The sequence below is a fragment of the Spodoptera frugiperda genome, chromosome 14 (assembly GCF_023101765.2).
Source record: "Spodoptera frugiperda isolate SF20-4 chromosome 14, AGI-APGP_CSIRO_Sfru_2.0, whole genome shotgun sequence".
In the NCBI taxonomy this organism is placed as follows: domain Eukaryota; kingdom Metazoa; phylum Arthropoda; class Insecta; order Lepidoptera; family Noctuidae; genus Spodoptera; species Spodoptera frugiperda.
In genome coordinates this window covers 8,586,195-8,608,233 of record NC_064225.1, presented here as the reverse complement: position 1 = coordinate 8,608,233, position 22,039 = coordinate 8,586,195, and the positions used below count along the sequence as shown (strand labels likewise).

The following is a 22,039-nucleotide window of genomic DNA, read 5'->3' as shown; positions in this document are numbered from 1 at the left end:
TGAAACAGAATTATGTAAAAGAACGAAGAAAGAAAAGACAACGCAATCCTAATACGAATACTTCTGTAGGATTTGTCCTTTCAGAATAACTTTCCAACATTTGTCTTCTTCTGGTTTTCTTTATTAGAATACTTGTGTAGTATATGATGGTTACCCCAGCTTAAGTAATTTGACAAAGTCCTAAAGTTTGTTGAGTTTGTAATGCCGGCCCGCGCCCAAGGCTCAGCCTCGGCCGCCAATCCAAGAAAATTCAAATGAAAGAGAAACTTCTAACGGCCGAATTACTTATTTATTACTTTGAAAGCGGTTAAAATTAAATTAATTTGTCGTTTGTTTGATGAATTCTTATTAATTTTAACACCAACTTCGTAATTAGTAGTCGTTGTTTAAAACTAATTAGAAGTACACATTAAAATATTCAGCTTTTTCTTATATTTTTTCTACTTATAGCTTCGTTAACATGAATAAATGCGGTCCTTTCCAATATTTCCAGCAATAGCAAGACTGAAAATTGATTATTTTACTTTAACAATTTCAGGTGTACATCAGTGAGATATCAGTGCCGGACATCCGCGGCTGCCTCAGCGCTGTGCTCAAGATAGTCGGCCATCTTGGCGTCCTGTTCAGTTTCACCATCGGTGCCTATCTCGACTGGCAACAGCTCGCACTCTGTATATCCGCAGCCCCTCTACTGCTCTTCTGCACCGTTCTGTACATACCGGAGACACCGAGCTACCTCGTCCTTACAGGGAAAGATGAAGAAGCATACAAAAGCCTCCTCTGGCTACGTGGCCCCAACTCCGACGTCGCCCAGGAACTGGCCACGATCCGCACCAACGTCCTTGCTAGCAAGAACTTCAGCCAACGACAGAGTCAAATGTCAGGGAGTCAACTCATCAACTCCTTAGATGTAAGGACCATGAACCGGCTCTTAGGACCAATACTAGTGACATGCGGTCTTATGATGTTTCAACGATTTTCTGGAGCGCATGCGTTTTCGTTTTACGCTGTGCCGATATTTAGGAAGACTTTTGGTGGCATGAACCCTCATGGAGCCGCTATTGCTGTCTCCTTCGTCCAACTCCTCGCGTCTTGTCTGTCCGGCTTGCTTATTGACACTGTTGGTCGTCTTCCTTTACTGATCGTCAGTTCAGTTCTGATGTCTATGGCGCTCGCAGGGTTCGGGAGTTACGCTTACTATGAAGAGGTGCACCGCAATCAGAGAATTCAGAACGTAATGTTCCACCAGACTATAGGACAGAATGATTGGATCCCATTGCTTTGTGTGCTAGTGTTCACGATTGCTTTTTCTTTGGGCATGAGTCCTATATCGTGGCTGTTGATTGGAGAGTTGTTCCCGTTGGAGTACAGGGCGTTTGGCAGTGCGATGGCGACGGCATTCAGCTACCTCTGCGCCTTCGTTGGCGTCAAGACGTTCGTAGATTTCCAACAGACGCTAGGGTTGCACGGGGCATTTTGGTTGTACGCCTCTATAAGTGTGGGAGGGCTTTGTTTCGTGGTCTGCTGTGTCCCAGAAACTAAAGGTAAGGACTTGGACGAGATGGATCCAAACTACGTTCAAAGTTTGTCGCCGAAAAGGTAAAAAGTTTAGAGCATTTCGTATTTACTTGAAGGCTTTTGGTTTAGACGTAGATAGTTTAGAGAGGGTTTTGAGGACATGTTATTCGGGACAGAACTATGGAAGGCAAAGTTGTGGGTTTCTATTGATTCTATGGTCACCTTTATGCTGTAAAGAACACCTTGTATTGTCTGTAATCTTCTGATGTAAGATCGTGTCACATAATTATGAATAATGTAGATTAGAAATAGTTCCCCGTATTTAAAGTGGCTTAAATAAAAGATTGCAAAGTTTTCAAGTAAATACGAACGTCAGAAAATATTTACGTAGGAACAAAATTATATCGAATCCACCGCGAAATTTTGGCTGTGCTTTTAAACATTTTTTAAATAAAAGAAAAGAAAAATCAAAATACGCCACGTAATTTTATGGTGGGCGATATTAATCTTTAGAAAATTTAGTAAAAAAATAATAATATTAATGTACTCGCATATCCTTACACCCATATCTAAATAGTTTCATTTAAACTTAGTTTGTTTAAGATTGCAGTGGTCCATACTTTACCTCTCTAATTCTCCCTAGAGATAATTACATAGAAAAAAATATAATTATATTTCCCAAATTCTCAAGAATAGCGAAAGTATCTATCTCTTACCTATACTGGTTAATATTTTATCGAGCTTTCCTATCTTAACTACGACAATAAAGTAAGACAATAAATAATTATTATGAAAAATAAATAATTAGTCTAGAGTCGGTTTGGATAACTGAATGATAATTATTTGAATGAAATATAGAAAGAATGCAGTGACTGTAGACATTATTATAATAAGAATATTATTATAATTATTCTGAAAAACTTAATGATATAATATTTAACGAAATTCGTTACACATTTTCACGATGAATATTTTTGGCGTTGTAATTTAAATTATAATTTTTGTTGAATAAAATGAAATGGGCATAAAACAAATGCGATAATTTATTATTCATATTATATGACGTGGAAAATAAAAACTTGAACATTTTATGGGAACAATGTAATTATGATTTGGTTAGCGTAACAAAGATCGGTAACTTATGAACTACTTATGGTGTGTTAGTCTTTAGACTTTGGTATATTTTACTGATTAATGTTGTGCCTCATTGTGTAATTAAATATCCTGAAATATTCACAGTTCCTTTGGATTTTTGTTAGTCCGATATAAAACTTGGACTAGAACATACATTTGAAGATTTTTGTTTTAGCAGTTAAAGAAAGTCCAATAGAAATATGAAATTATTTTAAAAAGGTAACCTGTAGCTAAATGCCAATTTAGAACTTGTGTACCCCAGACCCGTGCAAACGGCGCGTGTGTTCTGCGCGCACCTTAAACAACCAGACCACCACAGATGGGGCCTAGTAGGGCTGATGTCCGATCCAGAGCTGCGAACAACGTAAAAGGTTAAGGTAAAGCAGGGGTAGTTTTAGTCAGTAAGAGTCTGACATTCCGCTCCGTCTCACCCAAGGCGAGAAAAATCAATGGATGATTTTCCCCACTTTAAAAAGGGGCTTGTCTATCAAGAGAGTAGAAGACTCGTGTTTGCGGATGACATAATTTAGTTTACCTTTGTAGACGAGCGTTAAATGGCATTTGGCTAGACGCTCAAATATCTTCAATATAAACAATGAAGTTTATATTTAAAAAAAAAAAAAACATTACAAACGTTTTTGAAAGTTCACTATTCTATTTTATTTCTTTAACACATTACTTATTTAATTTAATTTACACATTTACATAAACAGAAGGATGATTAAAAGATACAATAATGTTTCCTCACTAAATGTACCTACTTCTTGTTACTTATACACCTATATAAGATTATGTATTGTCCTGTTAGATTGTTGCCTTCTTTAGAATATAACAGCCATATTTAAATATCTATATCTTTCATTAAAATATTCTGCTGAGTTTATCAACTGTTGATAATTAAATATTCAAATTATTTATTTACAAAACTTTAACATAAATACTAGAAAAGGATTTTTAATGAATATTATTTTACCAGTATTATATTTATTTATAAAAATAAAAATAGAATATTATGTTTATAGAAAAATTTATTGATCTGGTTATAAAACTGTATTTGTTACTGTTATAAAAATCTTATGTAAGTAATTAAATTATTAAACTCGTTTACATAGTTATATATATTTATTATAATAATTATAAATCATAATTCATTAATTAGAAGGCCTAAACCCCGCAGTAAGATCGAAATGTAATAAAAAATAAATTATTATTCAATTATTTGCAAATAATTTCTCTAGAGAATATTATTCAAAAAATAAAGTCAATCACAATTATTATTATTATTATATAAAATAAAAAAACATCATAATCACACGGATTATTAATAGACAAATTTAATAGGTTGTGAATTTATACATTTTCTAGATTTTTTATAATATTAAAAATGAAATATGTATTAAAAAAATAATAGTATCGCTTCGTATTACGTAAGTTCCCTTCTTATTACAGCTTGCTTGCATTAGGAGTGTAATATAAGCGTGTGGGTGTAACATTGTGTGGAATTATTTCATTAAAATTATCTACAAGCGATATAAATTGAAGGAAACTGTAAAAACAGCTATAAAACTAACACAATCTTGTATTAAAATTAATTTTCCTCAACTATAGTATGATTTTTTTCTTTGTTAATTAGTTTAGGATGCAATAATTGTGTTTTATGTAAGACATGTTTATGTTTGTTATTGTAAAGGCGTGTGTTATGGTACGGTGTGCATTACAATGAGTATTTAGTATTAAGGCTTAGCCTTTTAGCTACGTGATGTGGTAGTCGATAGTGTGCCTGTTCTAGATTCTATTCCGTTTTAATTTTATCTCGGTTCTAAGGACCAATTAGACAGAGCCAAGGAAAGGATAGACAGAGTATGATGTCATCATCATCATCAGTTTAAGAACAAAAGAGGCGCGGAGGACTAAGGGGACTAGGGGGCCTTAGTCCTCTGCTATTCGCGACTTAGATAATGCAGACAGTCCACCTAACAATACAAAAGTCCTGGCCCACACTACGTTCTCTCAGCTTCATATAAGTTAAGATTTCAAGTCAAACCAGAGGCCCATTTATTTCCAAATATCGTATAGATAGGAGTTCCAAATCCATTTACTCATTTAAGGAGAAATACAGCGAATCTATTTAAAAAAATAAAAATAGAAGTCTGCTAAAACAGTGACAGCTGCAAAAGTCAGTCTTTGAAATTGTACTAGCTAATTGATGGGTCTTGGCCCATACATAAAATGCTGTCCTTGGATAAAATTGGTCCTTAGAGTCGAGAGAGCAGTACGTGAGCAATGTGTCTGGTCCTTATGAAACATAATGTATAATGTAACATCGACCTCAATAACTGAATACATAATCCAATTATGTCATTACCAGTATTAGAACTATGCCGGGAAATACAAGTTTGAAATTAAAATGGAGGATGTATCGTAATAAGGTAATCAAACCTGATACTTACCTTACGATTTTCTGTTTTTAAATTGTAAATGACTATAAATATCCTCAGGAATTGGGCTATTTTATGCATAAACATTTAATTGATAAATTGCATTGTTTACCTAAAGTATTCAACAACATCAACTTACCTAAAGTGTTGATAAGTATTATATGGAAAAAACAGTCTGAATGGATTTTTTTTTGTTAAAATTGTTCGATAAGGTGACTCGACAAGTTTCAAGCTACGCTCGGGGCCCATACTTAGTCGCACTTATTTAAAAACATTGACTATTAAATCTTGGTAAATCACAATTTATAATTTCATTGACTGTTAAAAGTCTTTGTAAATCATGGCTACCTATAGAACATTTTACATTTCTCTAACTTATATTTCCCAGCATAATACCCAAAATCAGTAAACTATGTACAGTGACCAGTAGGTAAAATTACTCTTTATCTTTATTGCTTTGAATTTAAAGTTGCAAATTCAATAAAAAAAAATGACAAATTGGAGCCAATTGTTCTAACGTAGTAAAGTAGTCAACCGACTACAATCTATCAATTTTGTTCAATGAATTTTCGACCTTAAAATTAATGCAATAAAGTTGAAAATGTAATTTGTCAGGAAAGGATAGGTTGATCTGCTAGCGTTTATACATTAAAATTATGCAATGAACAAACTGTTTGGCTCACACCACTTCGTAGAATAAGATAGAAAGGCTTTAACTAGCTTAGTGTCTCCATAAAAGACTTTAGATTGTACAAAATAACTATTAACATTAAAACTACTTTACCATACAATTATAATTTACGTTCTTTCTCTTATTCTAAGCAACGAACTTCCGACACGACAATAATATTTGGAATTTGGAAAATTGACAATAATAATTATAAGGGGTCGACGATAGATGGCGTTGTTCTCAAATGTGTATGATCTTGATTATTTTTTATTTCTTCTTCTGATTCTTGTTAATTATTCTGGGCGCGACTTTAAATTATTTAAATAAAATAAAACAAATTTCAAATTAACTTTGTTTTTAATGAATATGTCGAAACAGCGCCATCAGACAGAGAAGCGGTATTAAGACGAAAAAAATAAATAAAGAAAAAAATTATATCTATTTGAGTAATTACTATAGAAATGTTTGACAATAAACTATTTAAAATTATTTTTTAAGTGACGCGTACACTTTAATTAGTATTTACACGCGAAAATGACCCAAACTGTCATGATTCTTTAATCAATTTTGAACTATAATACCAAAGTATTATAGTTGAAAATCTATTAAAGAAATTGATAGCTTGGGGTAAGTTTTCTATACAATTGATTATTAAAATCATATTTGCAGTAACTTTTTAATTAAAAAATCAGCAATGTACTGCTAATTAAAGAGTAAACGCTATCTATTCCTCTATCGTAGTAATCTAAGTCAATCGAATATTATGAACTAAAAACTTCTAGTATGTTTTATGTAACGCTGGAAAATACGCCTAAATAAAGTAATTATTAGTTTCATTTTTAATTGCGGTTGTTTTATTCTGTCCATTTTTTCCTGTGCCTCTAACATTTTTGTAACTCTTTTTGGGTTACAATTAATTACAACCTTATTCTTTTGTGATAAAGTTGAAAATTCACTATACTTATTTATAATTTTAAACGAATTCATAATAATTAAAACAAAGTTATATTTCTGTGGTAATTATTATAATTTAATTATTCATTGTATTCAAATATTTTATCATGAATAGATTTCATTATTAAGTATTCGCGTATTTTTTGCGCGGACGTACAAAAATTTGAAAATTATTTTGTGTCATTAATTTTAAACCAAAAGTGAGTACTACCTAGTATTGATTTTTATAAAGCACAAACATTAAATTAAAATTTAGAAACACATAATATAAAGGTATACAATACAGTGAAAATCAACTCAATTTTAGAAAAGTATTCACCATTTTCATTTGTCCGGTACCGCGCCATCTATTAACAACGTCCTCAACTAGAAGCTGTTCGAACTTGTTACCGCTCCCTGCATTTGTAGTATCATTTACGGTTTACCACTAGATGTCGCTACTTGTTTCTTTTGGTACTTGGCCTCGCCCCCTGAATTTTAAAACTCACATAATTAATTTGTGACAAGTGGGCGTTACATTGTATTACTATGAGTACCTTTGCAAGCGCTTCGGAGAGCAAACGCACCTAATGAAAGACGGAGCTGCGGACTATCTAGCAAGTTTACTGGGGTTCCGGCTCGAAAAGCAGGAGAAGGAACGGGATGGTTTTTAGTCAGTAAGAATTTGACACTCCCTTTTGTCTCGCCCTTGGCAAGAGAAGTCATTGGATTATTTTCTCCTCTTAAAAAAACCTAACGAAACAATAATTAAGAAAGTTACCAGTTACATTTCGATGCTAAACCACAAATGCCTAGCTAATTATAGTATTTCGATATTACACACGCACATTACTGCTCAGTGAAGGCACACTTTACACCGGGTGCAATACAACGGTGTGAAACACAACCAATTATATTGTAACGTCTATTACAAGTAAGTAGCCTAAGTACTGTGTAATAAGCGGCTAAGTATTCGTCTAATAATACCTAAGTTACTCAGTATATTTGCGTAAGTACTAAGTGATTATAAAGAGCCAGAGTTGCGGACTGCCTAGCGGGTTATCGGGGCTCCGGCTCGAAAAGCAGGAGTAGGAACGGGGTGGTTTTTAGTCAGTAAGAGTCTGACACTCCCTCTCGCCTCGCCCAAAATGGGAGAAGTCATTGGATGATTCCTATAGAGAAGAACGAGCATCAAACTTCATAGGTTTACTCCAAATTTTCAAACTCCATAGGTTATTCTTTATTTCTTCAAAAAGTCTTCTTCCAATCTTCTTGTAGAATAAGACCTATAGTCTGACAGTGGACTAATAATGTCAGTCAAATACTTATAGTCAGGAATAGTGGCAGCAGTAAGCTGATCACACACCAGTTTAATTAATTTCGCTTAAAATCAAAACACAGTGTGTCGAATGAATCTCTTTCACAGCAACTTATCTCAAATCAGTCAACTAGACAATAATAAAATCAAAATATGTTTTAAACCGAGGGTGTTATATTAATCAAATCAAATATTATCGTTGGCAGCACGCGTTTAGGGGGCTTATCCCTTCAATGGCGGGCTCCATGCTCCCATGGGGTGACAAGTCAAGTGTCATGGCCGCCGACAAATGGGCCACGTGCGAGGGGCGATAAAAAACGTATTAGTATCAAAATGTGATTGAAAATAACTTATAAATATTTTATTATACTTATATTAGCTTTGTGGGAAAGTTTTGCGACTGCGTCCGCACAATCCTATTTGCCCCGTTCTAGTCCGTCAGAATTTTCGATTTTCGGGAAATCCTTTGATAAAAAGTATCATATGTCCACCTCCACCAATTTTCAACCAGATCAATTTAGCCGTTCTTCAATTATAAATAGTGTCAACTAACACGTTTTTCTTTCAAGTTTAGGTATAACTAGCAAACCCGGCGAACTCCGTTTCGCCACCAATGATATTCCCCGTTTTCCTGCTTTTCTCTTGAATTTTCTTGAAATTTTTTTGCTATAATCCTCACGGAGTTTGACCTTTCCAACGAACGCAAAACCGTGGAAATCGGTTCGTGCGTTCGGGAGTTATAGCGTCAGGAAGGAAAACCCGACTGATTTTTATATTACAGAGAAGATAGGTACTTATATTTTAGTCTTTTCTTATTTACTAAGAAAGAAATTAAATAAATCGCCACGAGGTAAATGTATGATACTTTATTATGTAAGATATAATACAATATTGTAATTTTTGCTAATTACCTAAGTCAAGGTTTACTCACAAGGTTTTCCTTCACCGCTTCACGCTATGTCAGACATGTCAGGATTAGCAAAGGTTGCTTTTCCACCAGAGATGTGCTATGCTACGTTGCTGTGGATGCGTTTGGCTTATATTGATTGCGCTGCGCATCTTCCTCGCACAGCTACATAGCTTAGTATCAGTGGAAACGGTCACATAGTTTCACAACTTGGCATTATTACAGCTTACCACATTACATCTCCGTAGCATAGCTACATAGCACATCTCTGGTGGCAAATCACCCTAATTATCTTCTATACAATCTTACAGATTTGTTAAAAAAGTTACTACTTTTTATCACGATTTTGCTACAGGATTTAAGACCCCAGAGAAGTTTTATAAATTCCACGGCAAAAAAACAATAGCCGGAATCATTTTACCGGCTATTAAACTTCCTGAATAATTATTGTTGTTTATCTATTATATAAAAATAAGTCTGGTTTTCCTTCCTGACGCTATAACTCCAGAACTCACGAACCGATTTCCACGGTTTTGCATTCATTGGAAAGGGCTCGGGCTCCGTAAGGTTTATAACAAAGAAAATCCAGGAAATATTTCAAGAAAAAAATAATATATGAAAACAGGGAAACTCATAGTGAAACGGAGTTCACCAGGTTTGCTAGTCTATTATATAAAAATAAGTCTGGTTTTCCTTCCTGACGCTATAACTCCAGAACGCACGAACCGATTTCCACAGTTTTGCATTCATTGGAAAGGCCTCGGGCTCCGTAAAGTTTATAGCAAAGAAAATCCAGGAAATATTTCAAGAAAAAAATAATATATGAAAACAGGGAAACTCATAGTGAAACGGAGTTCACCAGGTTTGCTAGTACTGTATATATTACAGTATAAACTTCCTAAATTGTGTATATCCACACAATTTATCGACAATTTAGGAAGTTTATAATCACAAGACTTCGTTATAAAATTTTAAGTGTGGGAGAGCCATACTTCGGCACGAATGGGCCGGCTCGACCGGAGTGATACCAAACCGACGTGAAACAACGCTTGCGTTGTGTTTCATTGTTTGAGTGAGGTAACCGGAGGCCCAATTCCATAGCACACATCCATAGCACGCATTCATAGCACGCATCTTTCCATATAAAAAAATATATCTTAAAGTTGAACCCATTTCCACCAGTGCTTAAGTTATGTGTACGAATGATTGGTGGAAATCAAACGCATCCACAGCAACATAGCATAGCACTTCTCTGGTGGAAAAACTCCGTAATACCCGAAAAAATGTCACTGCACAGTGATTAGCGATGGAAATTACTAATCTCTGCCGACCATGTTTAATTTAAAACTCCGTGATTGTCTGTGAAGGAGAGATTAAAAAGTTGTTCCCTCTGAACAAATTATACCGATGTTATCTTGACCGTGCAGGCACCGAGACAAAATACTTTTAATATTTTTATGGAGTAAGCGACACCGTCATCATTATTTTATGGAATAAGCCGGTAAACGAGCTGACGGATCACTTGATGGTAAGCAATCGCCGCCGCCCATGGACACTTGAAACACTAGAAGCAATACAAGTGCGTTGCCGGTCTTTTGGGGGTTAGGAATTTAAGGATTGTAGGGAAATTGGGGATTGGGAAGAGGGATAGTTGGGCCTCCAGTAATCTCATTCACACAACAAAACACAACGCAAGCGTTGTTTTACGTCGGCCATTCCTGCATAAAATAATGATATCTTAATCAATTATTGTTATCACAATAGTTTTGCAATGCCATGTTTATTCTATATCAACCAATTTGTATATTTTTGGATACATAATTATCGAATTATAATTTTCATTTACTTTCAAAATGTTAAGGTCAGTATAAATAAGAGGCCTCCTTTTCTATATAGTTTCTAAGAATAATAATGTAATATTCAAAAATTAAAATCAAATTCAAAATTATATATTTCACATAGACCTTCTCGGTAAAAGTGCCTACTTTTGAACGTCAAGACAAATATGTATTACAATATTAAAAAATCGTTCCAAAGTGTATGCAGATTCCTATGGAGATGAACGAGCTAAAAACTCCAAAGGCTTTGTTTATTCTTGTTTAATATTTATTGCATAGTTAAAACATAATACTAATCCAAGTATTATTTTTTTACGACTGACTATACCTTTTAAAATAAATTGTAGGTGGAGTATTATAATAAATTATTCTATTCTAATTATAAATAATCGACATTTGATTGGTTTTTTACTTAGATATAGGTGTACTTAATCTAAAAAAAAAAAAAACAAATAAAGATCTCAGGAAATCCTATAATTTCATTTTACCAACGGCTTCACCTGCGTGAAATTTAGGTAAAGACCTAAATTTCAATTCTATAGCGTAGAAAGCTACGCTATAGAAAATATTAGGATAAATCTAGACACACGGCAGTGTGTCCGCCAAGTTCGAGCAAAAAAACCGACACACCGGCCGTGGGTTATATTACACGAACCATTTCGGGCCAAGTTCGACCCACCTATAACTCAAAATCTATTTTATCTACGCATATGAAATTTCTAGTATCTGTCGAGATCTACTTACTTATCTAAAATACAAAATTTCATTAATGTACCTATTGTAGATCTTGAGATATTGACGTCAGAAAATCGCTATTTTTACTATACACTCACTGACTGACTCACTCACTCACTCATCAAAAACCTAGACCACTTCCAATAGTCGTATTGACTTGAAATTTGGCATGGAGGTAGGTCTTTAGGTCAAGGTAAAGGAAAAAATCTGAAAATGGCCAAGTGTGAGTCGGTTTTAAAAATAATGAAGGTGTAAATTCATACCCCTAAGGAACTAAAACAAAAAAATATCTATATCTTCCAATGGTCGTACCGACCTAAAATTCGTTACGAAGGTTTGTATTTAGTCAAAGTAAAGTAAAATAAGAAAAAAGAAAATAAACCTTACAAAAATAAATGAAATCCCACCCAAAACATAAATGAAAGGATTCGATAATATTGGAATGCTTCGCCTATAAAAGAAGTGAGATCTAAATAAGTACCAAGTTCCATACACAGACCTCAGTTAAAAATGATATAACTTGGCAAGTTTTAATAGAAAATTATATACTTGACTCATTGCGTTTAGTAGGTTTATAACAAAGTGTGTGAAAACTTGCCAACTTGTTATATCATTTTTAACTGAGGTCTGTGTATGGAACTTGGTACTTATTTAGATCTCACTTCTTTGGCGAAGCATTCCAATATTATCGAACTTGGCATCCTTTCACATTTATGTTTTGGGTGGGATAGTAGATTACCTGTATCAGGTACTATATTGGCAACAGAATTTTTGTAATCAGTAGTTAAGATAACAAATGAAGGAATGTAAATATCAAGAACAGTAATATTTCAGTTAATTAAATGTGCCAACGACCTCCCAATTTTAATGGTTAATTAGTTTCAATGAAAAACCTGTCTAATTACAGTGCTTAACCTGAAAACACCCGTACGAAAGAGTTAATGACTTAGATAACACCATTAGTACTTACTTATTTATGGCATAAGGGCGGCAAATTCCTATGGACACTAGCAACACAAGTTAGGCCTAATGTTCACGTTGCGTCATTTGGCGAAAGCATGCATTCGTCAAAAACGATAGGAGGATTTAAGGTCAAAATATACATAACTAGCTACTTCCGCGCGGTTTCACCCGCTCTGCTCGGCTCCTATTGGTCATAGCGTGATGTTTTATAGCCTATAGCCTTCCTCAATAAATGGACTATTCAACACAAAAATAATTATTCAAATCGGACCAGTAGTTCCGGAGATTAGCGCGTTCAAACAAACAAACAAACAATCAAACAAACTCTTCAGCTTTATAATATTAGTATAGATATAGTATAGATTAGTATAGATAAGCACGGTCCCAGTTCGGTATCGGCACGGCGCAGTTTCGATTGTGGCTGAAATATATCATGCGACATACTATGTAAAGTTCTAATATTACTAGTATTTTTTATATGGACTTTTTAAAGGACAAACACATAATAAAGAAATGGTACAATCAATCCGTGTTGCGATGACCAAGGGCATTGTTATTCAAATGATCTATGTCAATATTTTTATTGAGGTATACATCGTCTCACTTCGAGTGTGATAACGTGTGTTATAGGTTATCAGTATTGTATAATAATAGGTACCTACCATAGCATATTATAGGTACGTCTACTAAACTATTTATTGTATAAGCCGGTAAACAAACAGACGGATCACCAGATGGTAAGCAATCGCCGCCGCCAATGGACACTCGGAACACCAGAGGCTTAAGAAGATTTAAGGGTTGTTGCGGAATCGGAGACTGGGAAGGGGTGTAATTACAACTCCGGTGATCTCATTTACACAACGCAAGCGTTATTTCACGTTGATTTTCTGAGAGGCCGTGGTCGGTCGAGCCGGAAACATGGCTCACCCATACTTGAAATTTATTTATAGTTTATTTACATTTTTAAGGACCAAATTAAAATGCTTGAAGAACTGTTACCTCATTCACTCTCACGACCACTCGACCAAAAAGGCAGTGTATAAATTGCGAAACTCGGAAATTAAAATTTTGTTAAATAATGCTTGCCTAGGTCTAAATTCACTGAATACAATTATTTATTTTATAACAATTTCAAGGTAAAAACGTTAGTATTCTAGGTCAGAGTATTATAAAACTATGTTTAAGTCATAATAAGCCTCGTGGCTTGAGGTGAATCTAGAAAGCAGGAGTAAGAACGGGGTGGTTTAGAGTCTGACACTCCCTCTTGCCTCGCGGATCGGGAAGCAGGATCTATTATGCTTAAAATGCTTATCCTAGGTACATCTCAAGAGTGCGGGTTTGCGGACGGCGAGCAAGGGTAGACCAGAACCAGACCCTCAAAGAGCCAGACCACCACAGATGGGGCCCAGTAGGCCTGATGCCCGATCCGGAGCTGCGGACAACGTAAAAGGTTACCGGGTCTCCGGCTCAAAGCAGGAGAAGGAACGGGGTTTTAGTCAGTAAGAGTCTGACACTCCCTCCCGCCTCACCCAAGGCGGTAGAAGTCATTGGATGATTTTCGCCTTTTGGATAAAAAAAGGTACATCTCAAGAATTTATCTAAGATGTTGTTGCAATTTAAATACAGTTCAAACGTTCGCTTTTATGGACGTTTTCTTATTTTGTTGTACCTACCTATAAAGTTGTAAAAGAATTAAAATGAGTAGGTATCCCCCTTGCACACTTGTTAGGTGTAACAGCACGCATATTTGACAAACCGACAAGCAAGTGCGAGCCGCCGACTAGGCCGCTCCTAATTAGATGTATTACTGAATACTGAATATAAGCAGGCCTAGTAATTTGTATGTATAAGCGACGGTAAAGGAAACACTACTGCATCGAATACCGACCGACTCGGTTGTTTATATCGAAACACGTTCTTAACAAAAACATATCGAAAAATGCAAAAATTTTATAAATTTTTCGCGATTTTTTTCCTAGTTTTACAAGTGAATAGTATAGAGTTGTTTAGGACCCCTAAAGTGCCGCGGTTTGAACACGAATGGTGGGGACCTGCGCATCTGAAGTATAGTAATGATACCAGCATCAGACCCTTTGAAGTGCACTTTTCAGATGAGGTAAGTGGCTCTTAAGTATATAACAGTGGCGTAGCGTGTCTTGGCCCGTATTAAAATTTGAATAGGGACCGCTATTTTAATTTTTTTTTTTTTTTGAGGAAAAAGTAATCCAATGATTTTTCCCGGCCTGTCTCTCAAGCGTCAAAGAGGAGACGTACCGATACAATAACAGCGAGCCTATGTTTGTGGGCTATTATGATGTTAATTTCCTAAAATTTTTGAAAACATGCTTCACGCAAAATTAAAAGAATTGATTACTTTACTTTTGTAATTTCTGAAATGAAATAAAAAATTAACATAAATCTCGAGAACAGCTGATTCATTTTTCGTATAGAAAAAATATAACTGCAGTACGGTACCACGGTGAAACAAAATTCGCAGAGTACATTAGCTATGAATATTGAAAATCCCAGACATATACAAACTAGATTTTGTTATTTATGACTTCATTAGGTTTAGAAACCACACAAGAAAATATTTATTTATGTACTTTATAGCTAAATTTAAATGATATTTTTGAAATCTTAACTAATATTGGCCAGGGTTGCCGGATAAGCGCAATAACATACCGTGACCCGACTCGGAGCAGGAGTAGGAACGGAGCAAATTTTAGTCAATAAGAGTCTGTCAGTTGCTCCCGCCTCACCCTGGGTAGGAAGAAACATTCAATGATTAACCCTCTCAAAGAAAGAACGAAAGTGCAAACTATTTCTTTAGCTCCTCCAATAATTAAATATCTTGTGATTTATTTCATTGCGGCATCCAATACAGTTGTTCATGTCCCTAGGAAGCGCCGACTTCATTGTTTCGATATTTTTATAGTTTTATTTACTAAATCGATCTCTGGAAACTTCTTCTTTATTATAGTTAGCATAGCTTCACCGTGAGCATAGTTATAGTTTTTTTAGTGAAACTTATTACCTAGAAGTTATTACTTATTGAAGGCTATTTAGTAAAACTAACTCGCAGTGCAACCATATTTATGACTTTATGCATTTATTGCAACTAGGGAATGCAAATCACGCGAGATTGAGGCTCAAGTTAGATCTCACGACATTATAAATACCATACTTACTTATTTACATAATTATACAAATTGTAATATAAAATTAAAAGTTTTGTTAGTATATACTTATCTTTTTGTGAATAATATTTGAATAAACTAGGAAAAGTATAAAAAGATAATAAGATATATTACGGACAAAGGATTTATTTTGACAATATTTTGGTTGAAAATTGAAATAAAAGAATTTTGCATAAAGTTACACGGACGAAGTTGGAAGCAGGAAAAAGATAGTTTTTTTAATGAATTTTAATTAGTTTACTACTTCTACTTTAACGTACATAACTATCAAATATCACATGAAAGAAACAAGTTGTCTTTTCTTCTAATATCAAACAGAAATCCTTCAGTAAAGCAATCTCATTAATGTCGAGAGAACTCGTCCATTTTGCAACCGACAATAATCTCCATAAAATTTCCTTGTATTCCCTAATTACAACTAAAGTCTGTAATTACAGTGAGTTCACGTAGTGTCTGAATAACTGGTTTATGCATATCGTATTGCGGATTCGATTTTCGCATGGAAGAACTGTGCGTGATCAGCAAACTGTTTTTTCTACTTCTGAATGTAATGTACGCATATGCTTGCAAACGTTTTTCGAAACTAAGACCAATCAAAAAATTTTCATAGAGCGAAATTTAAAATAACATTTCCAGATGATCCTAGACCTAAGACATCGTCTAAAGAACACAAGATCATGTACTCCGCCACTAGAGGGCGTGAACTTCGAGTATGGGTTCAACACGGACCACCTGCAGGGCTGGCTGGACTACTGGGCAGACCACTACCCGTTCCGGCACCAGGAGGCGTTCCTCAACCAGTATCCTCAGTTCAAGACCAACATCCAAGGACTTGATATACACTTCCTCTGGGTGAAACCCCATGTGAGTACATTTGAAACAACATACCACCATGTTTTTTGATCTCCAATTAAGAATTAAATTAATGGCCAAATACTCAATTTTTTTACCGAAGACAGTTGCTAAGGACTGTCAAAGCATTTATTCCAATTAAATCATATACGGTACGGTACGGTACTTAAGTACTTTTGAAACGTCAACAAAGAAAGAAATAAATAATAGTCTGTCAGTCAGTGAAGCTAGGTGCTCGTTCCAAAGTGTAGCTTCGAATGGAGAAGAAAGAGCAAGAAACTGATTTAAGGAACCATTAAATGTCTTTGAGTACGACGGTAAGTGAATATTCTACATAGTTATTAAGACAATACTTTTTGTAAAAAGCAGGACTAAGTAAATGTAATACCCACTTGACGCCAGTTTTAAGTCTTGTGTAATAGACATCAAGTTAACGCCTGATATTGTAACAATTTCAAGTTTTTGTTGAGAAATTTCGCAAATCCAGACATTCAATAAGGCTTTTTGAAACCCAACGTCGAAGCCCTTGGTCGATCTCGGTCACCACCGGTCCTCGGTTGCCTAACGAAATAATTGTACAGAGGGCTTAGTATGAGTTTGTTTTACGTTTAACGAGATCGAAACGAGAGCGCATTCAGCCTGTGGTTCAGCGCTGTGATTGTTTGATTCATTCGCTACTATCAACGCTACCCATGTCGATAGGTAGGTCAAAGTCAAAGTCAAAACATTTATTTCAACTAATCCTAAATTAGGCACTTTTGCAACGTCAAATTGAATTGTCCGTCAGTCTGTCTGTCAGTGAAGCTAGGTGCTCGTTCCAAAGTGTAGCTTCGAATGGAGAAGAACGAGCTAGAAACTTCATAGGAATTCCTATGTACGTACTTTAAAGAGTTTAAGGGATTTTACTTGATTAAAAAAAATTTGTCGGTAAAGAAAATTGAAGACAGGTTCCCTTTAAAAAAAATAGTTTCAGGTGGCATCGGATTTGGTGCCGAAAAAATGGTGTTGCATTTTATCTTCTTTCTTTAGATTTCTCAGCAAAAAATGTCTCATTCCAGGTACCATTCACAGTAGAGACGGTGCCGCTCCTACTGCTGCACGGCTGGCCGGGCTCCGTGCGGGAGTTCTACGAGACCCTGCCCATGTTGACCGCTGTGTCACCTCACAGGGACTTTGCGCTGGAGGTCATAGCACCTAGCCTGCCAGGCTTTGGGTTCTCTGACGTACGTATAAAATTGGTACTTAATTATTTTTATAAGGGCGAGCTAAAATGAACTATAAAACCATAATTAAATTAAAAAAAGTGTGGGAGAGCCATGCTTCGGTACGAATGGACCGGCTCGACTGGAGTGATAACACGGTCTCACAGAAAACCGACGTGAAACAACGCTTGCGTTGTGTAAATGAGGTTACTGGAGGTCCAATTTTTTTTTCGATCTTTCTAATTCCCGATTCTCAACAACCCTTAAATTCTTAACCCCCAAAAGACCGGCAACTCCCTTGTACCAGTGTTTCGGGTGTCCATTGGTGGCGGCGATTGCATACCATCTGGTGATCCGTCTACTCGTTTACCGGCTTATACCATAAAAATGATAAAATAATAATTGTGATACTGTTAGAAGAATAATTTATTCCTATAATAAATTGTGTTTTCTAAGCGCAATAAATCATGTTGTTCTTAGTATCTTAGTGCAGTATACTATATTATATAGGTACATAGTTAGTACCTGCTTATTAAAGAAATAACCTGGTTAATAGTAGTAATTATATAATCATTTCCTCTGGGTTACAGTCTAGTTAAAATAATTACCCTTAATTGTACTAAGTACTACGTAAATACTAAGTTAATATTTGCAAAGTGCATAATATTCTGCCTAGGAATAGCACTCGTTATGGTCGAGTAAATTCAGCGCTGAAATTGTGACAGGCTGAATTTAGCTTTATCAGTTTTGTAATAAAGCCGATAATGTTTTGTAGAAATTGATTTGGGTTAACTATTGGTGTATAAATTTAAATAAACCAATACTTTCACATTACATATTATTGTAATGTGTTATTGGCTTTTTTGAGCGCGAAAATCGTCCAATGACTAGGGAAAGGCTAAAGGGAGTGTAAAACCTTTACTGACTAAAAACCACCCTGTTCCTACTGCTGCTTTTCGAGCCAGAGCTCCATAAACCTACTAGATAATTAGTAGTATTAGTATTTGATAAAAAAAAATATGGTAGGAAAAAAATCTAGCATGGCAACGATTAAAAAAATACAATTTATTCAGATTTTACTCATTTTGTAATATTTTGACGTAGACCAAGGTCTTTTATTTGTTTAATTTTTTTTAATAACATTGAATTTTACGGAAAGATTTAATAATTAAAAGCAAGGACTACATACTTTTGAATTACAATTGTATTACGTAGATAATAGCCTACTAATATTTATTAATGCGAAAGTGTTAAAAGTGTTTAAAAATTAAGACGCCCGCTTCCCATGCATTGCAGGTTCGAAAGCTACCAACGGCAAGTACCAATGTAACTTGTAACTGTAACTTATCGAGTTATATGTACTTTCTAAGATTATTTACACCAGTTACTCACGATATTATCCTTCAATATAAGTTTGACATCGCCAACCCGCATTGAGCAAGCGTGGTGATTGGTGCTCAAAGCTTCCGTATGACAAGAGGCCTATGGTCAGCAGTGGCCACTAATAGGCTGTTGATTACAATGTTGGTTAGGAACACTAATATATTATGGTCTAGATTAGCACATATGCCACCTTTTATGTAAAGCGGACGAAGCCGCCGGCAGAAGGTAGTATTAACTGAACTGTGAACTCTGCATATACAAGACTATTATTATGTCTGTGTGCGGTCTCGATTTCTCGAACCCTGCTACCAAACGTAAATAATATTATGAATTATTCCTTTCTTTTATTTATTAACATTTCACTTTCCCCTCAGCCCGCTGTTCGTCCAGGAATGGGACCTTCGGAGATGGCCGTGGTGCTAAGGAACCTGATGCACAGACTTGGTTTCCGTAAGTTCTACGTGCAAGGCGGAGATTGGGGAGCTGTGATTGGTCAAGATATGGCAACCATATTTCCTAAGGTATTTGTTGAGCGAAGTAACTATTTTTTAAATTTTGGATTAATTTGAAACGTTAGGCATATAACATGAATTGCTAAAACCACCAAGGACAACCACCAAATTGCCATCCTTAGCAGTCGAAGCATTTAAGGCGAATGCGAATTCAAGAGTGAATGTAATGAAAGTGATGAAATTGCGGTCTGACCATAGATTGTTTTATACCATAGACTTGATATCGGTGTGTAATTGCTTAACATTTATTTTCTTACATTTTATCTTTTGCTTAGTTACGCAGTACGCTGTCAGTAAATCATACACAATTTATTACTTACCTCTATTAATATTATAATTGGAATTTTCTAAAACCGAAACTCTAAACACTAAGATTTTAATTTCAGGAAGTTCTTGGCTATCACACAAATCTTGCGGTGTCGTTCGCACCTGCATCGTTAGCGCTGTGGGTGGTAGGTGCCGCCTTCCCCCCACTGGTGGTAGAACCAGAACTTGCCGACAGAATGTACCCACTCACAGAACATCTCTACTGGCTCGTGAGGGAGACTGGATACTTCCACGAGCAAGCCACCAAACCTGATACTTTAGGTATGTATTTGAAAAGAATTATATACACATACATGTACACAGTGGATGGAAACGAACTGCTGATCATTATTATATGAATACTAGAATACAAGAAAATAGAAGGATCCTTACCGATGCAACGTATATGCAGAGGTGCACCTTACATCACGTAATGTCGCTATACAATGCACACCCACTTTTCATCATTTGTGTTATAAGTCCCATGTAATAGGGGATGAGCCTTTTACCACATACTGGACACAATCAAACAAAAAAGCGAAAAAAGTCCAGTAGTCAGACCCGAGACTCGTTGTCCGACAGTCGCACTTGTGACAGGCCTTACCGCTTAGTAAATACTAAATAACAGATGAAAAGTTGTATTATTAAGTGCGAAGAGTAGACAAGTCCACTATCAAAAGGCCTGACCCAAGAACTGACCACACAAAACATTTTACTCTATCTTCCACTTAAGTCTAAACTTCAGAACAAAACTGCTAACAATCCACTGTCTACAATTCCAGGAGTAGCGATGGCAGATTCCCCAGCTGGTCTGCTACCTTACATCTTCCAGCTGTTCTCATCAGGCAGCCGAAGGAAGTTCTACTACAGGCACGACGGTGGTTTCGATGAGCTGTTCAGACGAGACCAACTGATCGACAACCTCATGATCTACTGGATGACCAACAGCTTCACCACCTCCATCAGGATATATGCGGAGTATGCAAATCTGAGGAATTTCGGGATGGGGATATTTGCGTAAGTCTTTTTTTATGGTATACGAGCTGGTGCATCATCTGATGGTAAGCAATCGCCGCCGCCCATGGACACCTGAAACACCAGAAGCGTTACAAATGCGTTGTCGGCCTTTTGGGGGTTAGGAATTTGAGGGTTGTTAGGGAATCGGGGATCGGGATGATTGGGAATGGGATATTTGGGCCTTTGGTAACTCACACAACGAAACACAACGCCAGCGTTGTTTCACGTCGGTTTTCTGTGAGGCCGTTGTATAACTCCGGTCAAACCGGGCCATTCGTGCCGAAGCATGGCTCATCAGTCAGTCAGCTCAGCTCAGTCTTTCAAGCGACGTGGCCTGCCCATTGCCACTTCAGCCTGCATATTTTGAGAACTATATCTGTAACTCTTATGTTCATTGCCGAATTTTTAGGTAAAAGTATACTAGCATCTACTAGATTTGCGTTCTGTCTGCTTTTCAGGATACCGACACCAGTTCCCACGTGGACTATCCACGCCAAAGACGAGATCATATACCAGTCCCCGACGCTACTAAGGCACAAGTTCCCAAACCTCATCAACTCCACAGTCCTCAACACAGGAGGACACTTCTTGGCGCTGGAGTTGCCGCGAGTGTTTGCTGACGATGTCCTCACTGGAGTCTCCGCATTCAGACGCTGGCATTACCATAATAAGCTCAGGAGTAATAAATATGAATTGTGATTGATTTTATTTTTGTTTTATTTCTTGGATTGTACATATAAGTACCAATGCTTGATAGGTAAAATAATCTCTAATGGATTATTAAAATTACAAAGTGGTAGTAGTAGAAGCCCCTGGTACACTTTTATGAGCAATGAATTGCACCAATATCTTTAAGTTAACATACAACTTCATGAGGCAGATGGCATTAAGTCCGCACTCGTATGTTATATACAGAAGTGTAAATAAATAATAAAAACTTATTAATGTTTGAAATGCGAAAGTTTGAAAGTTTGTTAGTCGTCTATAATAAAAAAATAAGTCGGGTTTTTCTTCCTGACGCTATAACTTCAGAACGTACGAACCGATTTTCACGGTTTTGCAGTCGTTGAAAAGGTCACGGGATCCGTGAGGTTTATATTAAAGAAAATTCGA

The 22,039-nt window shown here is 35.9% G+C and overlaps 3 protein-coding genes across 6 annotated transcripts in view; 2 read left to right on the top strand and 1 right to left on the bottom strand.

The window, feature by feature from the left end:
* LOC118279367 (facilitated trehalose transporter Tret1) overlaps positions 1-2,783 on the top strand; it is a 44,147-nt gene extending 41,364 nt beyond the window's left edge. For both annotated transcript variants that reach the window (XM_035599049.2, XM_035599050.2), the window contains one exon: positions 539-2,783. In XM_035599049.2, coding sequence (XP_035454942.2) covers positions 539-1,603 — 1,065 coding nt within the window. In that variant the 3' untranslated portion in view covers positions 1,604-2,783. The remainder of the gene's footprint in view (positions 1-538) is intronic.
* The window catches only part of LOC118279065 (uncharacterized), a 595,270-nt gene that overhangs the window by 315,875 nt on the left and 257,356 nt on the right, over positions 1-22,039 (bottom strand). The gene's annotated exons all lie outside the window — the stretch shown is intronic.
* LOC118279248 (juvenile hormone epoxide hydrolase-like) lies at positions 14,303-21,634 on the top strand. Its single transcript, XM_050698411.1, has 7 exons — positions 14,303-14,570; positions 16,291-16,518; positions 17,565-17,729; positions 19,466-19,612; positions 19,990-20,191; positions 20,692-20,926; positions 21,385-21,634. The coding sequence occupies exons 1-7, from the start codon at positions 14,394-14,396 to the stop codon at positions 21,623-21,625; spliced, it is 1,395 nt and encodes a 464-aa protein (XP_050554368.1). The 5' UTR covers positions 14,303-14,393; the 3' UTR covers positions 21,626-21,634.

What these genes read in the sequence shown, in the direction of transcription:
- LOC118279248 (XM_050698411.1), top strand. Translation starts at nt 14,394, where the DNA reads ATGCAAAAATTTTATAAATTTTTCGCGATTTTTTTCCTAGTTTTACAA. An exon ending in TCCTCTGGGTGAAACCCCAT is followed by an intron (nt 16,519 to 17,564) that starts GTGAGTACATTT and finishes GTCTCATTCCAG; the next exon opens with GTACCATTCACAGTAGAGAC. An exon ending in TTCGGGATGGGGATATTTGC is followed by an intron (nt 20,927 to 21,384) that starts GTAAGTCTTTTT and finishes TCTGCTTTTCAG; the next exon opens with GATACCGACACCAGTTCCCA.